We start from the raw sequence: 21,205 nt of genomic DNA, 5'->3' as shown, positions 1-21,205 counted from the left end.
AACAAACATAAACTTCACACAAAAAAACTATTAAACTGAGTAGATACGCACCGATACAATAAAGTCCATCATGGCTGAAGTTTCAAGCACACGACCTTATGGGTCATTGGCCAAGTGGCCTTAATGGTTTTATTAGGGCCTCAAAACAATAACTTGACCAAAGAGATGGCTTCTGTCCAGATTGGTTGCCCTAGGCTCCAATTCTCTTGATAACTGGAACTGGGAAAAGTCATTTATGAAATAGCTCGTAAGCTCCCAAGAAGGGTGAAACATTGGGGCAACTTAGGTTTCAACCTTTCCACATCTATTAACCTGAGGCCATGAAGAGCAAGAAAAAGTTATCTGCCTTTAGTTTATAGAAGAATGATCATTTCAATTTTTGTTAGTAATCATTTCTGGGTAGGTTAAAAAAATTCTTACCAAGGAAAATTAGCCAATTCTCCGAGAAATAAAATATATCAAATACCAGTATTTTATCTTGCTTGACAATACTGACAATAAAACCCCCAACCTAAAGAAAAACATGTTGTAATTTTAAAATTCAAACTTAGAACAATATTATGTCAACCTCAGTGGAGTTGACATTTTGTTTCATTTCACTGAACTAGCTCTCCTGTTGACAAACAGACTGAAAGCAAAATATACACTGTTCACAATCAGAAGGCGCATCAGCAGCATACCTGAACTCAAACCACCACAACTGGTTTTAATTATCACTCACCCTCCAATAAATGAGAAGGGAAAAAAAAAGAGGCTATTACCCAATGACCTTCCCATTTTTGGTTTTTTAACTTTTTACATATTTTAGTGATAGCTAGACATATTGAGACAGACTTCTTAGAGACACTCAAATAATTTATACTACAAAAGAAGGTGTGAACTTCATTATTTCAATCTAGATTTACATAAAACTTAGAATTCACACATTGTGCATTTAAGCAAACCATCTCCCAACAATTTACAAATGAGGTTATCAGGGTCCAAACAGCAAACACCATAGAACTAACCAGTCACAAACTTATCTAGAACCCAGATTCCTAATCCAACCTAATGTTTTTCCTCTGTTTCAGGGCATTCAATAAACATTTACTGGGCAACAAACTACATGCACTGAACCACTTGCACACAACAGGGAGAAACAGCACAGTCCCTGTCATCAGGGAGAAGCCAGGCCAGCAGGAGAGTAAATGGTTGCTGGTCAGTTGCTCAGTCATGTCTGACTCTGCAGTTCCGTGGACTGCAGCACACCAAGCTTCCCTATCCTTCACTATCTCCCGGAGTTTGCTCAAACTCTTAATACAAAGTGATGAGAGCACAGGCAGAGGATTGTACCAGAATGCAGCGTGCATACTAAAGGACAAGAGCAGTGAAAGGGTGTCATGGAAAGTAAAGGCTAAGTTAAAACTCCGTGGACTCAGCTTGGTGAACCACCAGTGATATCTGCTTCACACAGGATGACAAGTAGGCCAAAACCAGATACTGAAGGGCAAAACCTACAGACTTAAGTTCAACCTGAAAACAATAAAGAAACCCATGAAAAGTCATACGACCACATCAGAACCTAAGAAAAGTCACTCTGGATTCCTTGTAAACGCTAGATGAGGGCTAGGCCAGCAGCACTAAGACAGCTGCTCAGGTATGAAAGAAGGGCCTGCACTAAAGGCAGCAACTACTATTCATCATGTAACAAGTGAGTTAGGGTCTCGATCCAACAATGTTAAAAATCTATAAATTCAAACTACATCACTACAGAAATTATTTATATCTATAAACAGGAAAAGCAAACAAAACTTTAATTAACAAATACAGGCTGTCTGCCTAATCCAATATCTTGCCGGCTAGTATTAGAAACTTGCCAGAGGATTTTTCTGTCCCTCTGACAGAAAAGTATCTCAAATACTCAGAGCAATGACATTTAGAGTAATTCTAAGGAACATAGCATGGCTGAATGAATGAATGACACTACTACAAAACAAACCGTCTTGACAGAACTTAAAACCCAAGATTATCATATTCAGTTCAGTTCAGTTCAGTTCAGTCGCTCAGTTGTGTCCGACTCTGTGACCCCATGAACCACAGCACACCAGGCCTCCCTGTCCATCACCAACTCCCGGAGTCCACCCAAACTCACGTCCATCGAGTCAGTGATGCCATCCAGCCATCTCATCCTCTGTCGTCCCCTTCTCCTCCTGACCCCAATCCCTCCCAGCATCAGAGTCTTTTCCAATGAGTCAACCCTTTGCCTGAGGTGGCCCAAGTACTGGAGTTTCAGCTTTAGCATCATTCCTTCCAAAGAAATCCCAGGGCTGATCTCCTTCAGAATGGACTGGTTGGATCTCCTTGCAGTCCAAGGGACTCTCAAGAGTCTCCTCCAACACCATAGTTCAAAAGCATCAATTCTTCGGCGCTCAGCTTTCTTCACAGTCCAACTCTCACATCCATACATGACCACAGCAAAAACCACAGCCTTGACTAGATGGACCTTTGTTGGCAAAGTAATGTCTCTGCTTTTGAATATGCTATCTAGGTTGGTCGTAACTTTCCTTCCAAGGAGTAAGCATCTTTTAATTTCATGGCTGCAATCACATCTGCAGCAATTTTGGGAGCCCAAAAAAATAAAGTCTGACACTGTTTCCACTGTTTCCCCATCTATTTCCCATGAAGTGATGGGACTGGATGCCATGATCTTCGTTTTCTGAATGTTGAGCTTTAAGCCAACTTTTTCACTCTCCTCTTTCACTTTCATCAAGAGGCTAATTTAGTTCCTCTTCACTTTCTGCCATTAAGGGTAGTGTAACAACAAATATATTAAAGACAATTTTGGAACATAAAATTGCATAGTACTATGAACAAGGGTTCAGGGTTATATAAATTCAAAAAATTGAACAGAAAAGTTTCAGAGTAGATGATTAAAATGAAACCAAGGAAGAGAATTCCAGGTTAAATGACAAATGGGAAGAGAGTAACCATGGGACCGCTAAGAACTTAGTTCAACCAAAGCAGATATCAATGTTACAAAGAACTGTGAGAAATCAGATGAAGACAGAATTTTAGATTGTTAAAAATGTTTAAAATCAAGAGGATGCATTGATCTGAGGTATTTGCAAATATTGCACTGGAAGGCTTTTAAACAATCAAGGGTAGGAGAATAAAATAATTCAAGTAACATAGAAGGAAAATTAGACATAACAATATATTGAGCAACCAAAGAGAAAATCTAAGACTAATAAGGTAGAAACAGTTGAAACTAGGAAGGAAAGAACAAAATTAAAAAGTATGTCAGTAGGAAACCAATCAACTTTGAGTATGACCGAACATGAAAAAGAAAAACAACTACAGAATAAAACAGGAATGTCTCAAAGGTTATTTAAAAAAATATTTTAGTTTTGGTGACTGGTAGAACCCTGGAGTCACTGACAGGAAAGTTGCAGACTGAAGGAAACTCAAGGAAGTGGATTGACAAGCTTCCCATAGGCCTCCCACTGAGGCTGTGCCCTCAGCCATTCAGAACACACACAGAACATGTTTCTCTGGCACAATCGATCTACATCAGACAGACTGGCAATAATCAGGTTTGTAAGAGTTCTAACAATTAATATACAATGAAACATATGTTACCAAGTGGATCAGATGTTCAAGTTCACTAACTGCGCCATTCCATTACTGTCTTAATGATACACTGAAAGTCAAATAACAAGCAGGCTGCTTGGGAAGGAGTGATTGAGAGCAAAAGGCAGCACTGAGGGACATTTCACTCAGGCAGTGATAAAGTCTGACGAATACACAGAACAGTCGTCTAGAGCATAAAATACTCTCAACCCTAAATAGTTTTGGATAAGTTATGTTCAATTCTGATTCTTAAAACGTGTTTTTCTAGACTTTCAACTGACAAAACTACTTTCCAATCCTACTTCTTTAGACAAAACCCTATCTAAAAATTTGTCTTTATCTTTTGACATGTGAATATGATTGATCTGGCCACAATCTAGTCTAGCTTAAGTCTTGCAAACAATCCATATTTAAGTTCAAGGTGAGAGGACAACTTCTTCCATCACATGTTGATCTTATCAAACTCTTAAAATGTTAACCACCCTTCATTGCCACCTACAAATAATATGTGATAAGTGATATGGTAGAGGTCAGTGCCCAGTATTATATGGATGCATTCCAACGAAGGGGGTGAATAAATCTACATGGGAGGTAGGAAAGACTTGTTCACAGAGGTGACATCTAAACTAATGTTACAAGGTTATAGTAGTATCCACTGTCAGAAAGAAAAGAAATACAAGTTCAGATACATCTATCTGTACCAAAGCTAGTGGAGGTGATGGAATTCCAGCTGAGCTATTTCAAATCCTAAAACATGATGCTGTTAAAGTGTTGCACTCAATATGCCAGCAAATTTGAAAAAATTAGCAGTGGCCACAAGCCTGGAAAAGGTCAGTTTTCATTCCAATCTCAAAGAAGGGCAATGCCAAAGAATGTTCAAACTACCACACAATTGTACTCATTTCCCACGCAAGCAAAGTAATACTCAAAATCCTCTAAGCTAGGCTTGAACAGTACGGGAACGGAAAACTTCCAGATGTTCAAGCTGGATTTAGAAAAGGCAGAGAAACCAGAGATCAAATTGCCAACATCTGTTAGATCATAGAAAAAGCAAAGAGAATCCCAGAAGAACATCTACTTCTGCTTCATTGACTACGTTAAAGCCTATGATTGTGTGGATCACAACAAACTGTGGAAAATTCTTCCAGAGATGGAATACAAGACTACCTTACCTGCCTCCTGAGAAGCCTGTATGCAGGTCAAGAAACAACAGTTAAAACTGGATATGGAACAACGGACAGGTTCCAAACTGGGAAAGAAGTATGTCAAGGTTGTATATTGTCACCCTGCTTATTTAACTTATATGCAGAGTACATGATGCAAAATGCCAGGCTGGATGAAGCACAAGCTGGAATCAAGATTGCCGGGAGAAAGATCAATAACCTCAGATATGCAGGTGATACCCTTATGGCAGAAAGAGAAAAGGAACTAAAGAGCCTCTTGATGAAAGTGGAAGAGGAGAGTGAAAAAGTTGGCTTAACATGCAACATTCAAAAAACGAAGATCATGGCATCCGGTCCCATCACTCCATGGTAAACAGGTAGGGAAACAATGGAAACAGTGACAGACTTTATTTTTGAGGCTCCAAAATCACTGCAGATGGTGACTGCAGCCATGAAATTAAAAGATGCTTGCTCTTGGAAGAAAAGCAATGACAAACCTAGACAGTGTATTAAAAAGTAGAGACATTACTTGCTGACAAAGGTCCGTCTAGTCAAAGCTATGGTTTTTCCAGTAGTCATGTATGGATATAAGACTTGGATCATAAAGAAGGCTGAGCGCCAACGAACTGATACTGTTGAACTGTGGTGCTGGAGGAGACTTTTGAGAGTCCCTTGGACTGCAAGGAGACCAAACCAGTCAATCCTATAGGAAATCAATCCTGAATATTCATTGGAAGGACTGATGCTGAAGCTGAAGTTCCAATACTCTGGCACCTAATGTGAAGAGCCAACTCATTGGAAAAGACCCTGATGCTAAGAAAGATTGAAGGCAGGAGGATAAGGGGACAACCAAGGACGAGATATTTGGACGGCATCACAGACTCGATGGACATGAATTTGAGCAAGCTCTGAGAGATGATGAAGGACAGGGGAAGCCTGGTGTGCTGCAGTCTATGGGGTCTCAAAGAGTTGGACATGACTGAGCGACTAAACAACAACAACAAATTTGTACCAAGAATGTACATGGCATGAGCTGAGCTACACATGGCTAGATTGTGGTATGGGCTGCACACAATGGATTCTTCTGTAGGTACTTAGAAGTCCTGGATCCTGAGCCTGGAAGCAAGTAAATCTAATATATTTTAGAAGAATAACTCTGCTACTACCGTGGAAAAGTAAAGAAGAGGTGAGTAAAAGTAACTGGAGGCAAAGAGCTAAATTACAAATCCACTGAAATAGTCCAACAAACATCATGAAAGCCTAAACTAAAACAACTTCAAAAACAAGAGCAAAATTAACATTTTTAGAGGGGAAAAAAAAGGAAATAGGCATGAGATTAATAATCATCTCTGCAAGTAGGTAAAGATTACACTTAAGTGGTTACATAAGGATAAAATGCCAATAATGGGCATAATTATTCTTTGGAGAAATTAAGCAATAAGAGGAGAATCTGACAGTTACTAGAATGGCTCACATATAAATATATATATATATATATATATGTATGTATGTATGTAGTGGGGGAAATATACATGCATAAGGCAAGAGGGAAGGAACCAATATAAGGGGACTGCTAAATATTCTAATCAAGAGTTAACTGTGAATACTGTTTAAGAATCAGAAATAGATGAGACCAAAGGCCTAAGCTGAAAGTAAAACTTCATGAGACCTTGTTTTACCTAATAGAAGCACACAAAAAAGTAAAGAGATGTATTAAATTTAAAAACCAAGGTCTTCAGAGTTTACATAACTTGGGGGAGGGGGTGGAAACCAGGTCAAGAATTCTTGATGCCCTGCTTTCCACTGGATATAGTCATTTTGGAAAACTCACTATATATCATTTCAAAGTCCTTAGATCATTCCCTAAAAACCATGATGGGATGGGGAGCTGATCTATAAAACAAAAGAAGGGAGGGAATTTTGTGAGAAATTCAAAAGTCGTGAGAATTTTGACAGAAATGTAACGGAAGAATTGAATGAATAATTGCCAAGCAACTTCGTCTAAAAGATGAAGATTTAGGTACAATATCAGAGAAATAAAAGATCTGGAGTTAAAGGTTAAATCTGCAGGATAATTAAGTAGCTGGTCAAAAGAGCCAAAGAAAATCACCAAAGTGGACAAAGTTTGAGACAACTTGAAAAATGATCACACCAAGGTCAGGATCTTGGCAATGTGATTGCGGGGAAGGTTCAGAGACTTTAAAAAGTGGCTGAAGAATCTGAATAAAGTCACCTATTGATATTTAATACAGATTTATTGATTTAATCATATGAAATCAGATACTTAACTGTTTTGACCTACAAAACAGCAATTTCATATAGTTCAAACTGTTACTACAAACAGAATTATATATACATAATATATAGGTAAAGGTAAAATGACAGAAAGGGAGTTGAAAAACACAGTTATCAACAACTGTGATTTGGACTCAAACAACACGGGTTTTCAAATTTAAACATTTACAGAATAAGTTCAGTTTGCAAAACATCAATGTTTTGTGCCACAAAATATTTTTTAAATTTCCTCAAAGTAAAAAAGTACAAGCAGAAATTTTTGTCTCCCAATTCAGAATAAAATGTCTAATGTACTTTAAAACTAATGTCAAAACCACAAACCAATAAAATGCCTAGGTAAATATCACCCTAAATATCTTAGTGAGAACCACATAGTAGAATGCATGAATTTCACATAACTATATTCAACAACAGCAGCTCCAGACTTTCTGCTAAAGGTGATGATATAAAGCCATTTTTCAGAATTTGATTAAACTTAGAAAAAAACTTCAGATATTTTCCCAAGATATAAACTGATAAGGCAAAGTGGAAGATCAACAATAGAGGGAAAGGATAAAAATACTTTTTCACAAGAACAGAGGACACTCTAATTAAACATAATTTATAAAACATCTTAATGTATTAGAGTTGAAATTAATAGTTGTTTATCTTAAAAGATCATTTTCCAGTTACAGTAGGTTGAATAAATTATGCAATATTTCATATAAAGCAATACCATACAGTCATTAAAATGCTGATGAAAAATGAAGTATTTTTAAAGATGTTAACAACTTTATCTCTAGCCAAAGCAGGCATAAATGTTTTATTATAATACTGATAAGTAACAAACAAAAGGTTCAATAGAAGACATCCCTAAATTCTGCTACTCTTCCATAACCGTAAGAATATTTTCTGACAATATAAACAATATCCCTATAATCTATATTCAAAAAAGCTGTTAGTCAAAACTAATAAATTTACATTTGACATTTACAAATCATCTTGCTTATTCAAACTAATTATTTCTCATTCCTCACATTCATTTCCTCCATAAAACCTTCCTTGCTACAAAAAAAATACGTGTAAATCCAAAACAGCCTTTATCATGCTCAGCTATCCCCTTCTAACAATCTCTCCCCTTCTAGAACTACATTCATCTCATTTTCACTTCTTCAGCCCCAAACTCCAATCCTAGGAAAGAAAGTAGAATATTTACTTTTTAGATGAAATAAGAGGATAAAGCATGGTTTGCCCACAGTTCTTCACTACATTCATGTTCCTATACGTGCCAAATACTGAACTTTATTTTCAATAAAGAAGAAAATTATTTAAGATTGAAAGATATCATGTTTTCTGCATACCTCAGAGTAAGATTTGTAGCAAGTTTTACAAGATAATCCTCTCAATTTAATGCAATATGTGTGGCAAATACTTCCTTTCAAATTTTTGTAAATACACTGATAAAGCTTTATTAAACAAATTTAAAATAAAAATTTCAGCTTATCTCTAAGTTTTAAGCAGAAAAAACAGTCAAGAAAACTTAATGTACATCCTTAATGTTAACTGTTAGAAAATGGTTTCATTGTGAATATTTTAATATGTTGAGTAATTAAACATCACAATCAAGATAGTTCTGTCACTAACTGGTGATAGCACAGCAACAAGACCAACCTTCTCTGGGACTCATTCCTTATCTACAAAAAGGCAAGAGTTGGCAAATGATCTCCAAAATCTTGAAAGAGCTTACTGATGATGACTGCAATTACTTTAATTAAACAAACAACAGATTGTTTGTGGTTACATATTTACCATTGCTAAGTCACCATCAAATCCTGTGATAGGCAGTCATTCCCAATGGGAAAGAATAACTATTCTTTCCTCATTAAGAATTAAATGAGCTACTATTTGTAGGAGAGCTGACAGGAAATCAGAGCTCCATCCAAGATAATGTAAACAAGTACACCTAGCCCATCGCCCAACATTCTTATCTCAACAAGTGGTTTGCAGTATTTCTCTTACGAGACTTGTGAATGTCAAAAGTTCAGTCTCTCTCTCTCTCTTTTTTTTAATTTATCTCAGCTATGTGGTCAATTCTCTTTTATTAAATGTTTTATTTTCTTTATGACCTGAAAACATTTTTAGGAACTATGATGATCTTAACAACTTCTGATGGGAATGACTGAGAAACTATCAAAATCAAAAATAAATGTTAGTTCAAATCAAATAAAAAAATAGTTTTAAAGAACAAATATCGCAGTTAAACTTACTACATATACTACAACAAATTTTAACCAAAGCTTTCTTTTCTGTCCCTCCTGACTGGAAAATTTATTTCTTTGACATTTAATTCTAATTGCAGCTATTCTAGATTCCTTTCAACTTCCTTTCTGTCTTAAAAATTGAATTACAGAAAGATTAGTATATTCAACATGAAACAACTGACCTATCCAAACAACGAAACTGTCTAGGAATAAATGATACAGTGAGGCTTCACTGTCTTAATGTTAATTAAGAAAATAGGGAACAGAGCAGGAAGGCAGCAGGCACGAACTTAAATGGAAGTAAAATTCTACTAATGAATTAGCTATTAATAAAAGCAAAACTTCTGAGGAAAAAAAAGCATGGCTTCTCTTTTAAACAAGCCCGTAACCAGAAGCAAATGATTGTAATCATGGAACACTTAAATACGTATGCCCATAAAGCATAAAGAACTAGAACTATTTTCTAGTCAGTCATTTATACTCACCATAAAAATAGCCAAAGTCTTCCAAAATGAGAAAAATACTTAACAAACACTCAAGTTAATGAAGTTCTGGTTGAGCAGAATCCTCCACTATGACTTTTCCTTTTAGGAAAAGAAAGCAGGAAACTACAGCACTGCTTTTTCTAAGCAGATCACTGCATGAAGGCAAACAGTGGCAATCAACAGGTCAAAGGTAACAAAATCAGCGAACCACTGTGTAAAGGGCAGACATTAAAAACTATACATAAAAATAAGCAATTCAAGACTGCTATTTCAAAGGGCTGTATTACTTATCAAAAAGATTAAAAGTATTAAGGTTATTTAAAAAGGAAAAACAGCCATAGCCTTTGAAATGCTTTATCTGTGACATTAACTGATGGCAGTCTATAATCATATATTTATACTATGGAGCTTATTGAACTTTCTTCTTCATAAGTAATTTCTATTGTTGGAGAAAAGTCTCCCAAGGCCCCTAAGTATTTCCATGTCATCCCTTCACAATCCAAACCTCCTTACTCCCAAGAACTTATTGCAAAGATTGATCACTATCATCAAGGACTTCCATTTTTTTCCCCTAAAGAATCTTTGTAATAAATAGCTAGCTAGCTAACTAGTTTATGGTTAGTCCGAAGTTACATGGGGAGGTGACTTCTGCAAATTCTACTAGCAATAAAAACGTTTACTAGAGTGTGCTGAACGTCTGGGAAGGAAGGCAAGATACTCTACAAGACTACGTTCTTCTCTGCAACTCCGGGGGAAACCCAGTTCTAGGTGTAAGCAGCAGGTAATCCAAGTGAAAAGGAGCAAGCCAGTCCTGAGAGCCCTCAGGAAAAGTGGGCTGTGACACACAAGACACACCTGGAAGAAACTTAATACACTGCAGGCTTACACTGAAGAAATCCCAATTCACCAAAGGTCCTTACCCCCAGTTCTCTAATTGTTCCTCACTTTATCAGTGTTACTGGAAGTTCATCCCCAGGCCTAAGGGAAATCCATGCTCTGGTGTGAAGGACTGCCAGTTAAGATAAAAGGAATATGAAGGAATTCTCACTGTGACTTACTACAGCAGAGTCAGATGTATTTAGCATCTGAGTTAGAAATGCCAATCATACAGCTTTCATGACAGTAATAATTAATTTCTCTAATACCATGAGATGTGATACTGGATAGTAAATAGGTTAGAAGGATTTTCTAGAAATATAATTACTAATTATAGTATTAATTCCATAGGAGAATGTTTTTGAAATTCAATCCTTTCATTAAGCTAAAATTTATCAAAGGTAAACAGTAAGATTGGCACAACAGTACAGTGGTCACATAGCCTGATTTAGAAGTCAAATTTCACCACCACTGGATATACAATTTTGGGTGAGTTACTCTAATCTCACTGTGCCTCCATTTCTGTATCTGTAAAACAGAGGTTAAAAAAAAAAGTAGGTAAAATATAGAGATTAAAAAAATAGTAGGAGCCCAAGAGTGATTACTTCATAAGTGTTTAGTTAAGTAGAGCAGATAAATATTAACTCTAAATAAACGTAGCTACTACTGCTATTAAGGAAAAGTACTTAAAATTCACTTTCTTATCCACCCAACGTATTTCTGCTGCTGCTAAGTCGCTTCAGTCGTGTCCGACTCTGTGCGACCCCAATAGACAGAAGCCCACCAGGCTCCCCCGTCCCTGGGATTCTCCAGGCAAGAACACTAGAGTGGGTTGCCATTTCCTTCTCCAATGCACTAAAGTGAAAAGTGAAAGTGAAGCCGCTCAGTCGTGTCCTACTCTTAGCGACCCCATGGACTGTGGCCCACCAGGGTCCTCCATCCATGGGATTTTCCAGGCAAGAATACTGGAGTGGGTTGCCATTGCCTTCTCCAAACATACTTCTGCTTACACTTAAAGACCTAGACTAATCAATCCTTTGTTAAATCCTTCTTAAACTCCATACAAATGGAATATTCCCTCCTTGATCCCCTCAATGTACATTCAACTAAAAGTACATCAATAATATTCACAAATCCACATATTGAGAGTCACAGACCTTGAAACAAACTATAGAGGTCATTTAGTTCTGGTTCAAGTAGACTTTCAATGCCATATACTTATTGTACTCTTCCCAAAGTCACTTTTAAAGATATGAATGTTTGAGCAGTTGGTTTTAACACAACTTTTAAAAAATAAATAGAACACTATAATCAGCTATCAAGATTCTGAACTTCAATACTGAAGTATCAAAAGCTGAAATTATTTCAGGTTTTTCTAAATCTTTTGTTTATGGTCAAAACACAAAATATATTTAATCTAACAACAGAATTACTAAGTCTATTTAATGTAAGTAAAAGATACTCTGTAAGCTCAGAATACTTATGAGTGAACAAGTTGTATTCTCTCAAGATCTGTAATAACGTAAAAGACTAAAAATATGTGGCATAAAAAACGCAATCTATTAAGTAAAATGTAGTATCACCTACTAACATAAGATTTTTAAAAACACATTTCTATCATTTTTCTGTTCACTATATGGAAAGGTAATCATACATGACTTTACTGAAAGATTCACACTGTAGTTAAAGACACTATGAACTTTGTACCTGATACTACAACACTTCTTTGGGTGCGATCATAAACAGATTTTCAAAGACAGCAGGTATATTGAACTCAAATGTGTCCCACTGCCACCTTCTCACTGTGCTTTCCCTGAAGGCCCTATCTAAAATCACCACCCCGATCATTCCCTTAACTCTGTTCTATCTTTTCTTATTGTATTTACCACGACTAACGAACATTATATCTCAACTGATTATCATCAGACTCTCAATATAACCTAAGATCCGTAAAGACAAGAAAGTCTCTGTTTTATAAAGTTATGTCTCTGTTGCCAGGAACAGCATGTGACATACAGATACTGCTTAACAGACAAGGAAGGAATGATTAAACAAATACTTTTGAGGTAAGAGCATGAATTTTAAGTGTTTGGTGAAACAAAAGGGACAATCATTTCAGTTAAAACCAAGACAATGTTCATTTTACCGGGACTTTAGAAATTTTCTTTTCCTGTAACTCAAGAGTAGGTAGTATACAAAGAGTAGCAGCGCAATTTACAAATCAGGTTTATTTCTTCAAAGTTCCTCTAGCTATAGTTTTTCCAGTAGTCATGCATGGATGTGAGAGTTGGACCACAAAGAAGGCTGAGCACTGAAGAATTGATGCTTTTGAACTGTAGTGCTGGAGAAGACTTTTGAGAGTTCCTTGGACTGCAAGGAGATCAAACCAGTCAATCTTAAAGGAAATCAGTCCTGAATAATCATTGGAAGGACTGATGCTGAAACTGAAACTCCAATACTTTGGCCACCCGAGGTGAAGACCCAACTCATTAGAAGAGACCCTGATGCTGGGAAAGATTGAAGGCAGGAGGAGAAGGGGACGACAGTGGACGAGATGGCTGAATGGCATCACCGACTTGAAGGATATGAGTTTGAGCAAGCTTGGGAGATGAAAGACAGGAAAGCCTGGTGTGCTGCAGTCCATGGAGTTGCAAAGAGTCAGACATGACTGAGCGAGTAAATAACAACAGGGCAAGTTGGTGTTCAAAAATCATAACAGGAAAATAATAAATTCTCTCTTAAAAAACGAACACTTTAGAATATGTTCTGAGTTTCTAGAATCAACTATATTTGCTTTAAGTTTTTATCCCAGAGCAAACAAATTATCTAAAAAGTGGACAGAGACCAAAGCATAAATCAGTCTCAAGAATCAACCTTCAACCAACTAAATGCTAATCAAGAGAACAGTATCTACTATTATTTGAACTAAGCCTCTTTTGGAAAGGAATGAAGTGGAGGAAAAGTCAGAGAATTGAGAAGAGACCCCAATCTCTGCCACCATGTGGCAAACTAATGAAACCTGACCAGAAACCACCCTTCAAATTGCACATTCTGAGCCATAAAACATTTAAGAAATGTAAAAGGATAGAAATCATACAATGTCTGCCCCAATAAGAGAAAATAACTAGAAAATCTCAAAACACACAGAGCCCCAACAACACATTTCTAGGTAACACATGAATCAAAGAAGAAATCAAGAGAAAATATATGAACTAAATGAAAATGAAAACACAACTTATCAAATTTTATGGGATGCAGCAAAAGCTGTGCTTAAAGGGAAATTTATAGCACTGAATACATGTATTAGAAGGGATTTTAAATCACCTAAGGCATCACCTTATGAAGCAAGAAAAAGGGCAAATTAAATCCAAAGTAAGCAAAAGAAAAGAAATAGTATGAATTATCTTCAATGGAACTGAAAAGAAGAAATCAACAGAGAAAATCAATGAAACCAAAAGTTGGTTCTTTGAAAAGATCTAAAAAATCAGTAAATTTCTAGCCCTATCAAGTAAGGAAAAAACAGAGGACATAAATTATTAATATCAGAAATGACAGGGGGGATATCACTATAGATCCATGGACATTTAAAAGGATAATAAAGAAGCACTATGAACAAGTTTATGCTCACAAATTTTATAACCTAGATGAAATGAACCAATTTCTGAAAGATACAATTTGTCCAAACTTATACAAGAAATAGACAATGTGAACAGGTCTATATCTACTAAGAAAGTGAATCAATAATAACCTTCCTAAACAAAAAGCATCAGGCCCAGTAGGGTACACTGCTGCTTCTATCAAACATTTAAGGAAGAAATTATACCAAGTCTCTATGATCTCTTTCATCAGAGGATAGAAGCAGAGAGAACACTTCCTAACTCATTCTAAGAGCAGTACCCCAATACCAAAATCAAGCAAAGGATTACAAGGAAAAACAAAAAGCTACAGACCAATATCTCTCATGAACATAGATGCAAAAACCCTAAACAAAATACCAAGAAATCAAAATCAACAATGTATGGGAAGAATTATACACTGCAACAAAGTGGAATTTATTCCAAGTATTTGAGGCTAGTTCAACAATCCAAAATCCATTAAAGTAATCTAACACATCAACAAACCACACGTATGATTATCACTCAGCACAAAAACCTCAATATCCCTATCAAAGTTTCTAATGGCTGCATTAGAGTTTCTTCAAAGTGCTTTCAGGACCACAAGTTTGAGACTTAATTGTAAAACTCATTAAAAATTAAATTATGAGACTCCACTCCCTCAATAAGGCAGCCCAGATAAGCATTTTTATCAAGCATCACAGGTGAATCCTATGTGAACTTAAATTGAGAATTAGTGTCCTAATTATTAAGAATTAGTGTCCTTACTCCTTGGAAGGAAAGTTATGACCAACCTAGACAGCATATTAAAAAGCAGAGACATTACTTTGCCAACAAAGGTCTGTCTAGTCAAGGCTATGGTTTTTCCGGTAGTCATGTATGGATGTGAGAGTTGGACTATAAAGAAAGCTGAGCACAAAAGAATTGATGCTTTTGAACTGTGGTGTTGGAGAAGACTCTTGAGAGTCCCTTGGACAGCAAGGAGATTCAACCAGTCCATCCTAAAGGAGAATAGTCCTGGCTGTTCATTGGAAGGACTGATGTTGAAGCTGAAACTCCAATACTTTGGTCACCTGATGTGAAGAGCTGACTCACTGGAAAAGACCCTAATGCTGGGAAAGATTGAGGGCAGGAGGAGAAGGAGACGACAGAGGATGAGATGGTTGGATGGCATCACTGACTCAATGGACATGAGTTTGGGTAAACTCTGGGAGTTGGTGACAGATAGGGAGAAGGCCGGAGAAGGTAATGGCACCCCACTCCAGTGTTCTTGCCTGGAGAATCCCATGGACGGAGGAGCCTGGTGGGCTGCAATCCATGGGGTCACTACAAGTCAGACATGAATGAGCGACTTCACTTTCACTTCTCACTTTCATGCATTGGAGAAGGAAATGGCAACTCACTCCAGTGTTCTTGCCTGGAGAATCCCAGGGATGGGGGAACCTAGTGGGCTGCCGTCTATGGGGTCGCACAGAGTCGAACACGACTGAAGCGACTTAGCAGCAGCAGCAGGGAGAAGGCAATGGCATCCCACTCCAGTACTCTTGCCTGGAAAATCCCAGGGACGGCGGAGCCTGGAAGGCTGCAATCTATGGGTCACTGAGGGTCGGACACGACTGAGCTACTTCACTTTCACTTTTCACTTTCATGCACTGGAGAAGGAAATGGCAACCCACTCCAGTGTTCTTGCCTGGAGAATCCCAGGGACAGGGGAGCCTGGTGGGCTGCCATCTATGGCGTCGCAAAGAGTCAGACACGACTGAAATGACTTAGCAGCAGCAGCAGCAGCAGCAGCAGCAGCAAGGAGGCCTGGAGTGCTGTGGTTCATGGAGTCACAAAGAGTCAGACATGACTGAGTAACTGAACTGAACTGAACTGAGTGCCCTAATTTAACTTTTCAAAACTCAGTTGAAGCCACCTATTATGTGTGTCCATCCCCCCATCAGAATTTCTTTCCCCTGTGTTAGTCATGTATTTTTAACTTTTAAAACATTATCTCTTCCCAACAGCCTTCTCCATTTCCCAAAAAGAAAACTCTCATTAACTCCAATTAAGGCAGAGATTCACAACTTTTTAACAACCAACATACTGAGCAGAATCCCAGCAGTAAAGTTACAAGAGGATGCTACATAGATAAAATAAGCCATGAGATTCCTACAATTCTAGGAGTTTGATCTACTTTTCCCCCACAATCAACCTAAATGGTGTAAAAATCTATTTAATTAAAGTTGGTCTGTAATATTCAAAAAGTATAGTAAAAACATAGCTTCATTCCTTTAGTAAATTTTCTATGGACTCTTCACCATTATGCGAACCAAGAACTTCCAGATACCCAAGCTAGGTTAGAAAAGGAAGAGGAACCAGAGATCAAATTCCACCATTCACTGGATCACAGAGAAAGCTAAAGAATTTCAGAAAAACATCTACCTCTGTTTTATCGACCACGCCAAAGCCACTGACTGTGTGGATCATAAAGAACTGTGGAAAGCTCTTAAAGAGATGGGAATACCAGACCATCTTACCTGTCTCCTGAGAAACCTGTATGCGGGTCAAGAAGCAAGTCAGAACGCTATATAGAACAACTGACTGGTTCAAGATTGATAAAGGAGTACGATGGGGCTGTCTGCTGTCAGCTGCTTGGTTAATCTATACGCTGATGGCACCCCACTCCAGTATTCTTGCCTGGAGAATCCCAGGGACGGGGGAGCCTGGTGGGCTGCCGTCTATGGAGTCACACAGAGTCGGACACGACTGAAGCGACTTAGCAGCAGCAGCAGAACACATCATGATTAGTGAGTTACAAGCTGGAATTAAGATAGGCGGGAGAAACATCAACAACCTCAGATACATGGATGATACCACCCTAATGGCAGAAAGTGAACAGTAACTACAGAGCCTCTTGATGAGGGTGAAGGAGAGTGAAAGAGCCAGCTTAAAACTAAACATTAAAAAAACTAAGATCATGGCATCTGGCCCCATTACTTCATGGCAAACAGAAGGGGAAAAGGTGGAAGCAGTGACAGATTACAGGACTTCTCTGTAGCTCAGACAGTAAAGAATCTGCCCGGAATGCAGCAGACCGGGGTTCGATCCCTGGGTCGGAAAGATCCTCTGGAGAAGGGAATGGCAACCCACTTTAGTACTCTTGCCTGGAGAATCTCTTAGACAGAGGACCCTGGCAGGCCAGTCTATGGGGTTGCAAAGAGTTGGACGTGGCTGAGTGACTAACACTACTTACTACTACACTACACACTACTCCTAGTGACAGATTTACTCTTCTTGGGCTCTAAAATCACTGCGGATGCTAAGTGCAGCCATGCAGTCAGAAGATATTTGCTTCCTGGCAAGAAAGCTGTAACAGGCCTACTCGCCTAGACAGTGTGTGGAAAAGCAGAGGCATTACTCTGCCAACAAAGGTCCATACAGCCAAGGCCATGGTCTCCTAACGGTCACGTTTGGTTGTGAGAGCTGGACTGTAAAGAAAGTGGAACACTGAAGAACTGATGCCTTCAAACTATGGTGTTGGAAAAAGACTCCTGAGAGTCCCTTGGACAGAAAGGAGATCAAATCAGTCAATCTTAAGAGAGATCAACCCTGAATACTCATTGGAAGGACTGATGCTGAAATTGAAACTCCAGTATTTTGGTCATTTGATGTGAATAGCTGACTGGAAAAGGCCCTGATGCTGAGGGCAAGAGAAGAGGCTATCAGAGGATGAGACGGCTGGATGGCATCACCAATGCAATCAACATGAACTTGGGCAAACTTTGAGAGATGGTGAAGGACAAAGAGACCTAGTATGCCGCAGTCCATGGGGGTCACAAAGAGTTGGACATGATGAGGCGACTGAACAACAACAATTCATTTTCACAACATAAAAAAAAAATTACGAGTCAACACTCAGTATTTTTGATCTGGATCATGAGTTTATATTGATTAAAACAAAAAAATCAAGATGTAAAATAAAAAAGGCTCTGCTTTCCATTCTGTGGTTTCGCCAAACATATTGACATAGATTCTAAGCATTACCTACTTGATATGTTAAAAAATGAAAAAGTGCCAAACTACTGCTACTTTAGGTAAATCACTGCCTCTTTCTAAACCTCAGATTTTTTCCCTCTGTAAAACTGGGGGTTGGGGAGAGAGGAAGGTGGTTAGGCTAGTCATTATCTTTGGGTCGTTCTAGTCCTTCTGTTCCTTATCTTCGTCTAATTTCATTGTACAAAGGGAAGAAAAAAGAAAAAACTCTTAATAATTACAAACTGTACTATTCACTGAGGTTTAAAGAATACACACCCACTACTGCCTCAAGAGTCAAGAGGTTAGCTGATATAATTAGGAACCACATTATTTTGAAGTTCCTTTGTTTCACAATCCGTTACATTTCTGTAAGTCATTCAAAAGTGAATCATCATACACAACTGAACAGTGTCAACATTTGACCCTGAAAAAAATACGGCAAACTCCAAATTCCAAGGCAGAACGTCCTCCAGACGAGGATTTGAAGTAACTTGACAATTTTGAACCAGACCCCTGTGATACTGAAAAACAGCAAACGTTAAGAAAGCCTTCCACCGCCACCTTTCTGGTAACAGCTTACTGCAAAGAACCAACAGTCTCCATAAGACTTAGGGAAGCAAGATGCAGGAACTGGCTGCCTGTGTGCTCCGTGGCATTCGAGTCTTTGCGGTTCCACGGACTAGAGCCCACAGGGCTCCTCTATCCATGTGATTTTTCCAGGCAATACTGGAGTGGGTTGCCATTTCCTCCTCCAGGGGATCTTCCTGACCTAGGGATCCAACCTGTATTCCCTGCACTGCCAACAAGATTCTTTTACCACTGAGCCACCTGGGAAGCCCTGTAACAAGGCCAGACATAGTGCCTGCAAATTACCATTCTTTGCTTTAAAAATGACTAGCTGAACTGCTTGTCCCCATACAGCAACTGGAGCAAGATATTACCCAAACTCTGAAACAGGATACACCTCCAACAGTTTTTCCTCAGAAGTCTGGTCTAGGGGGTAAAACTTTCTCTGATTTATAGTCCAATCATACTACCCTTTCATCTCACTTCCCCACACTCAGTTCTTTCTAGCCTTGTTTCCTCCTCCTCATAAAAGAAAACCCCTTTTGCCTAATATTTGAGGCTCTTACAGATCTTATGGTCAGGGTACTCTCCCTACTCCAACAGTTCCCTCGCCCACGCCCCTGCAACATTCCTTTCTAATCAAGACCCTCCTTATTCAGTCCAGACCTTTTTTTATCTTTGAGACCTTTTCCAACTTCCCAAGGGCCAAGTTCGAAAGATAAACTGACTCGGCCGTTTCTTTAAGTGACACGTGTTGATCCTTTATAAGAAGGGGAGGTATTGGGTCCACCCGGAAAGGCCAGGAGGATTTCTGAGATCTGAAGTTCTTGACCACTGCCCTACAGCTGAGAGGAGGGAGGAGGTGATCAACAGGGCAAGGTCAACTCTGGGACCACCTGACCCCACGGCCGTCCACAGTGAACGGGGCCATGAATATTCTGACCACCTATTTCGAACTCCTGGACAGATCCAGCGGCTGGGCTGGGCAGACGTCGCTTCCTCGGGGGCCCCAGCGCCCCGGGGAAGGTGGTAAGGTCCTGCCCTACCGCTCATCTCATTGCTCCCGCCCGCTCCATCCTCAGCTGGCCACCCGGCCGGCTTCCCTGCACAAGACTGACCTCCTGGCCCCGTCTTCCCCCCACTGCTCTCACTCCAGCCCTCACAGGACTCACCATGGCGCCAAGGAAAGATCGTGGACCCGACGCCCAGGAGTACGCTGGGGTCGTCCTGGACCTCCCCTCCCAACCCTGCAGCCGGGAGCCACTCGACACCGCGAGGGAGAGAATCTTCCGGCTCGGCCGGAAGTTCTGCTCGGCGGGACAGGAAGTCCCTCCCCTCTGCCGAACGCCGGCGACCCCACGCCACGCAGAGGTGAGGCGACGCAGGACGTCCTCTATTGCCACTTCCGTGGGTGCTAGGTTAGAGGCCGGGGGCGGTGCTGACCTTGAGAGTACGGGGTTGGGGGAGGCGCAGGCGCAGCGCAGGTAGGTGGGTGGGCGGTGCGCTTGTGGGGCGCCTGCGAGGATCCGGAGGTAGATTGGGTGGTGTGGGCCCTACTAGGTGATGGAGATACAGGTTCGTGAACACGGGGAGAGTCGACTCCAGACGCAGCGGATTTCGCTCGGAAGAAAACCCCGGTTAAGCCGCGCTCTTGCTGAGACAACGTGGAAAGTGCCTTAGCTCAGCCACGCCCTTTCTTTCTCTTTCTACCTTCTCATTTTTCTGGCCGTCCCTTCTGGGAGACTCCGAATCCTTACAGACCCGTCTCTGCGTCGACTCTGCTCTCTGCTTTGTGGGTCCTCCATCTCTATCCTTCCTCAGGGCAGTGGAATTTGATCGTGAGACGTTTCTGCACTGTTCAGATACCAGCCGAAGTCAGAACTACATCTACCAAGAGCAGAGAAACTGGCAAGAGAATTCTGCCTATTTAATATATTCCAATATGGACGATTTCCTTTTAGATTAAAAAATATCCATCACCAAACTTTCGGATTCCATGTAATATTGTGTTCCCCCCTCCCCCAAAGACAACTTCCATATACCTTCAAAATGTTGTGTTGTTAAGTGTACCTGTCAACTCTCTCCTTTTGTTTGGTTAGTGACAGACTTACAGAGGAGTACTATTAACCCAGAAATTCATCTCACCACTTAGGGGTCCTTGCTTAAGTCCTGACTGTATCTGCAGTTTCATCTGTGGGATGTCTTTTTGCCCTAGGGTCTAGTTTTGTTGGAAAAGCTGGAATTGGAACACGAATCTAGGAGGCTTCAGAAGAACTTAAAGTTGGGTTGGCAAGGGTAGTTAGAGATGTTAAGTTTCACCTTCTTACCAAAGTCCC

The 21,205-nt window shown here is 39.5% G+C and overlaps 1 protein-coding gene across 7 annotated transcripts in view; it reads right to left on the bottom strand.

The window, feature by feature from the left end:
* The window catches only part of TMEM161B (transmembrane protein 161B), a 76,137-nt gene extending 55,967 nt beyond the window's left edge, over positions 1-20,170 (bottom strand). For 4 of the 7 annotated variants that reach the window (XM_006080229.4, XM_025292241.3, XM_045166533.1 and 1 more), the window contains exon 1: positions 20,042-20,167. In XM_006080229.4, the coding sequence (XP_006080291.4) occupies positions 20,042-20,044 (3 nt within the window). In that variant the 5' untranslated portion in view covers positions 20,045-20,167. Of the gene's footprint in view, positions 1-9,792; positions 9,940-20,041 lie in introns of those variants that run through there. The other 3 variants (XM_025292243.3, XM_025292245.3, XM_006080230.4) reach the window with 3 other exon arrangements.
* Between the last annotated feature and the right edge of the window lie 1,035 nt (positions 20,171-21,205).

The sequence above is a fragment of the Bubalus bubalis genome, chromosome 9 (assembly GCF_019923935.1).
Source record: "Bubalus bubalis isolate 160015118507 breed Murrah chromosome 9, NDDB_SH_1, whole genome shotgun sequence".
NCBI classification, from domain to species: domain Eukaryota; kingdom Metazoa; phylum Chordata; class Mammalia; order Artiodactyla; family Bovidae; genus Bubalus; species Bubalus bubalis.
This window is presented reverse-complemented; position numbering and strand designations above follow the sequence as displayed.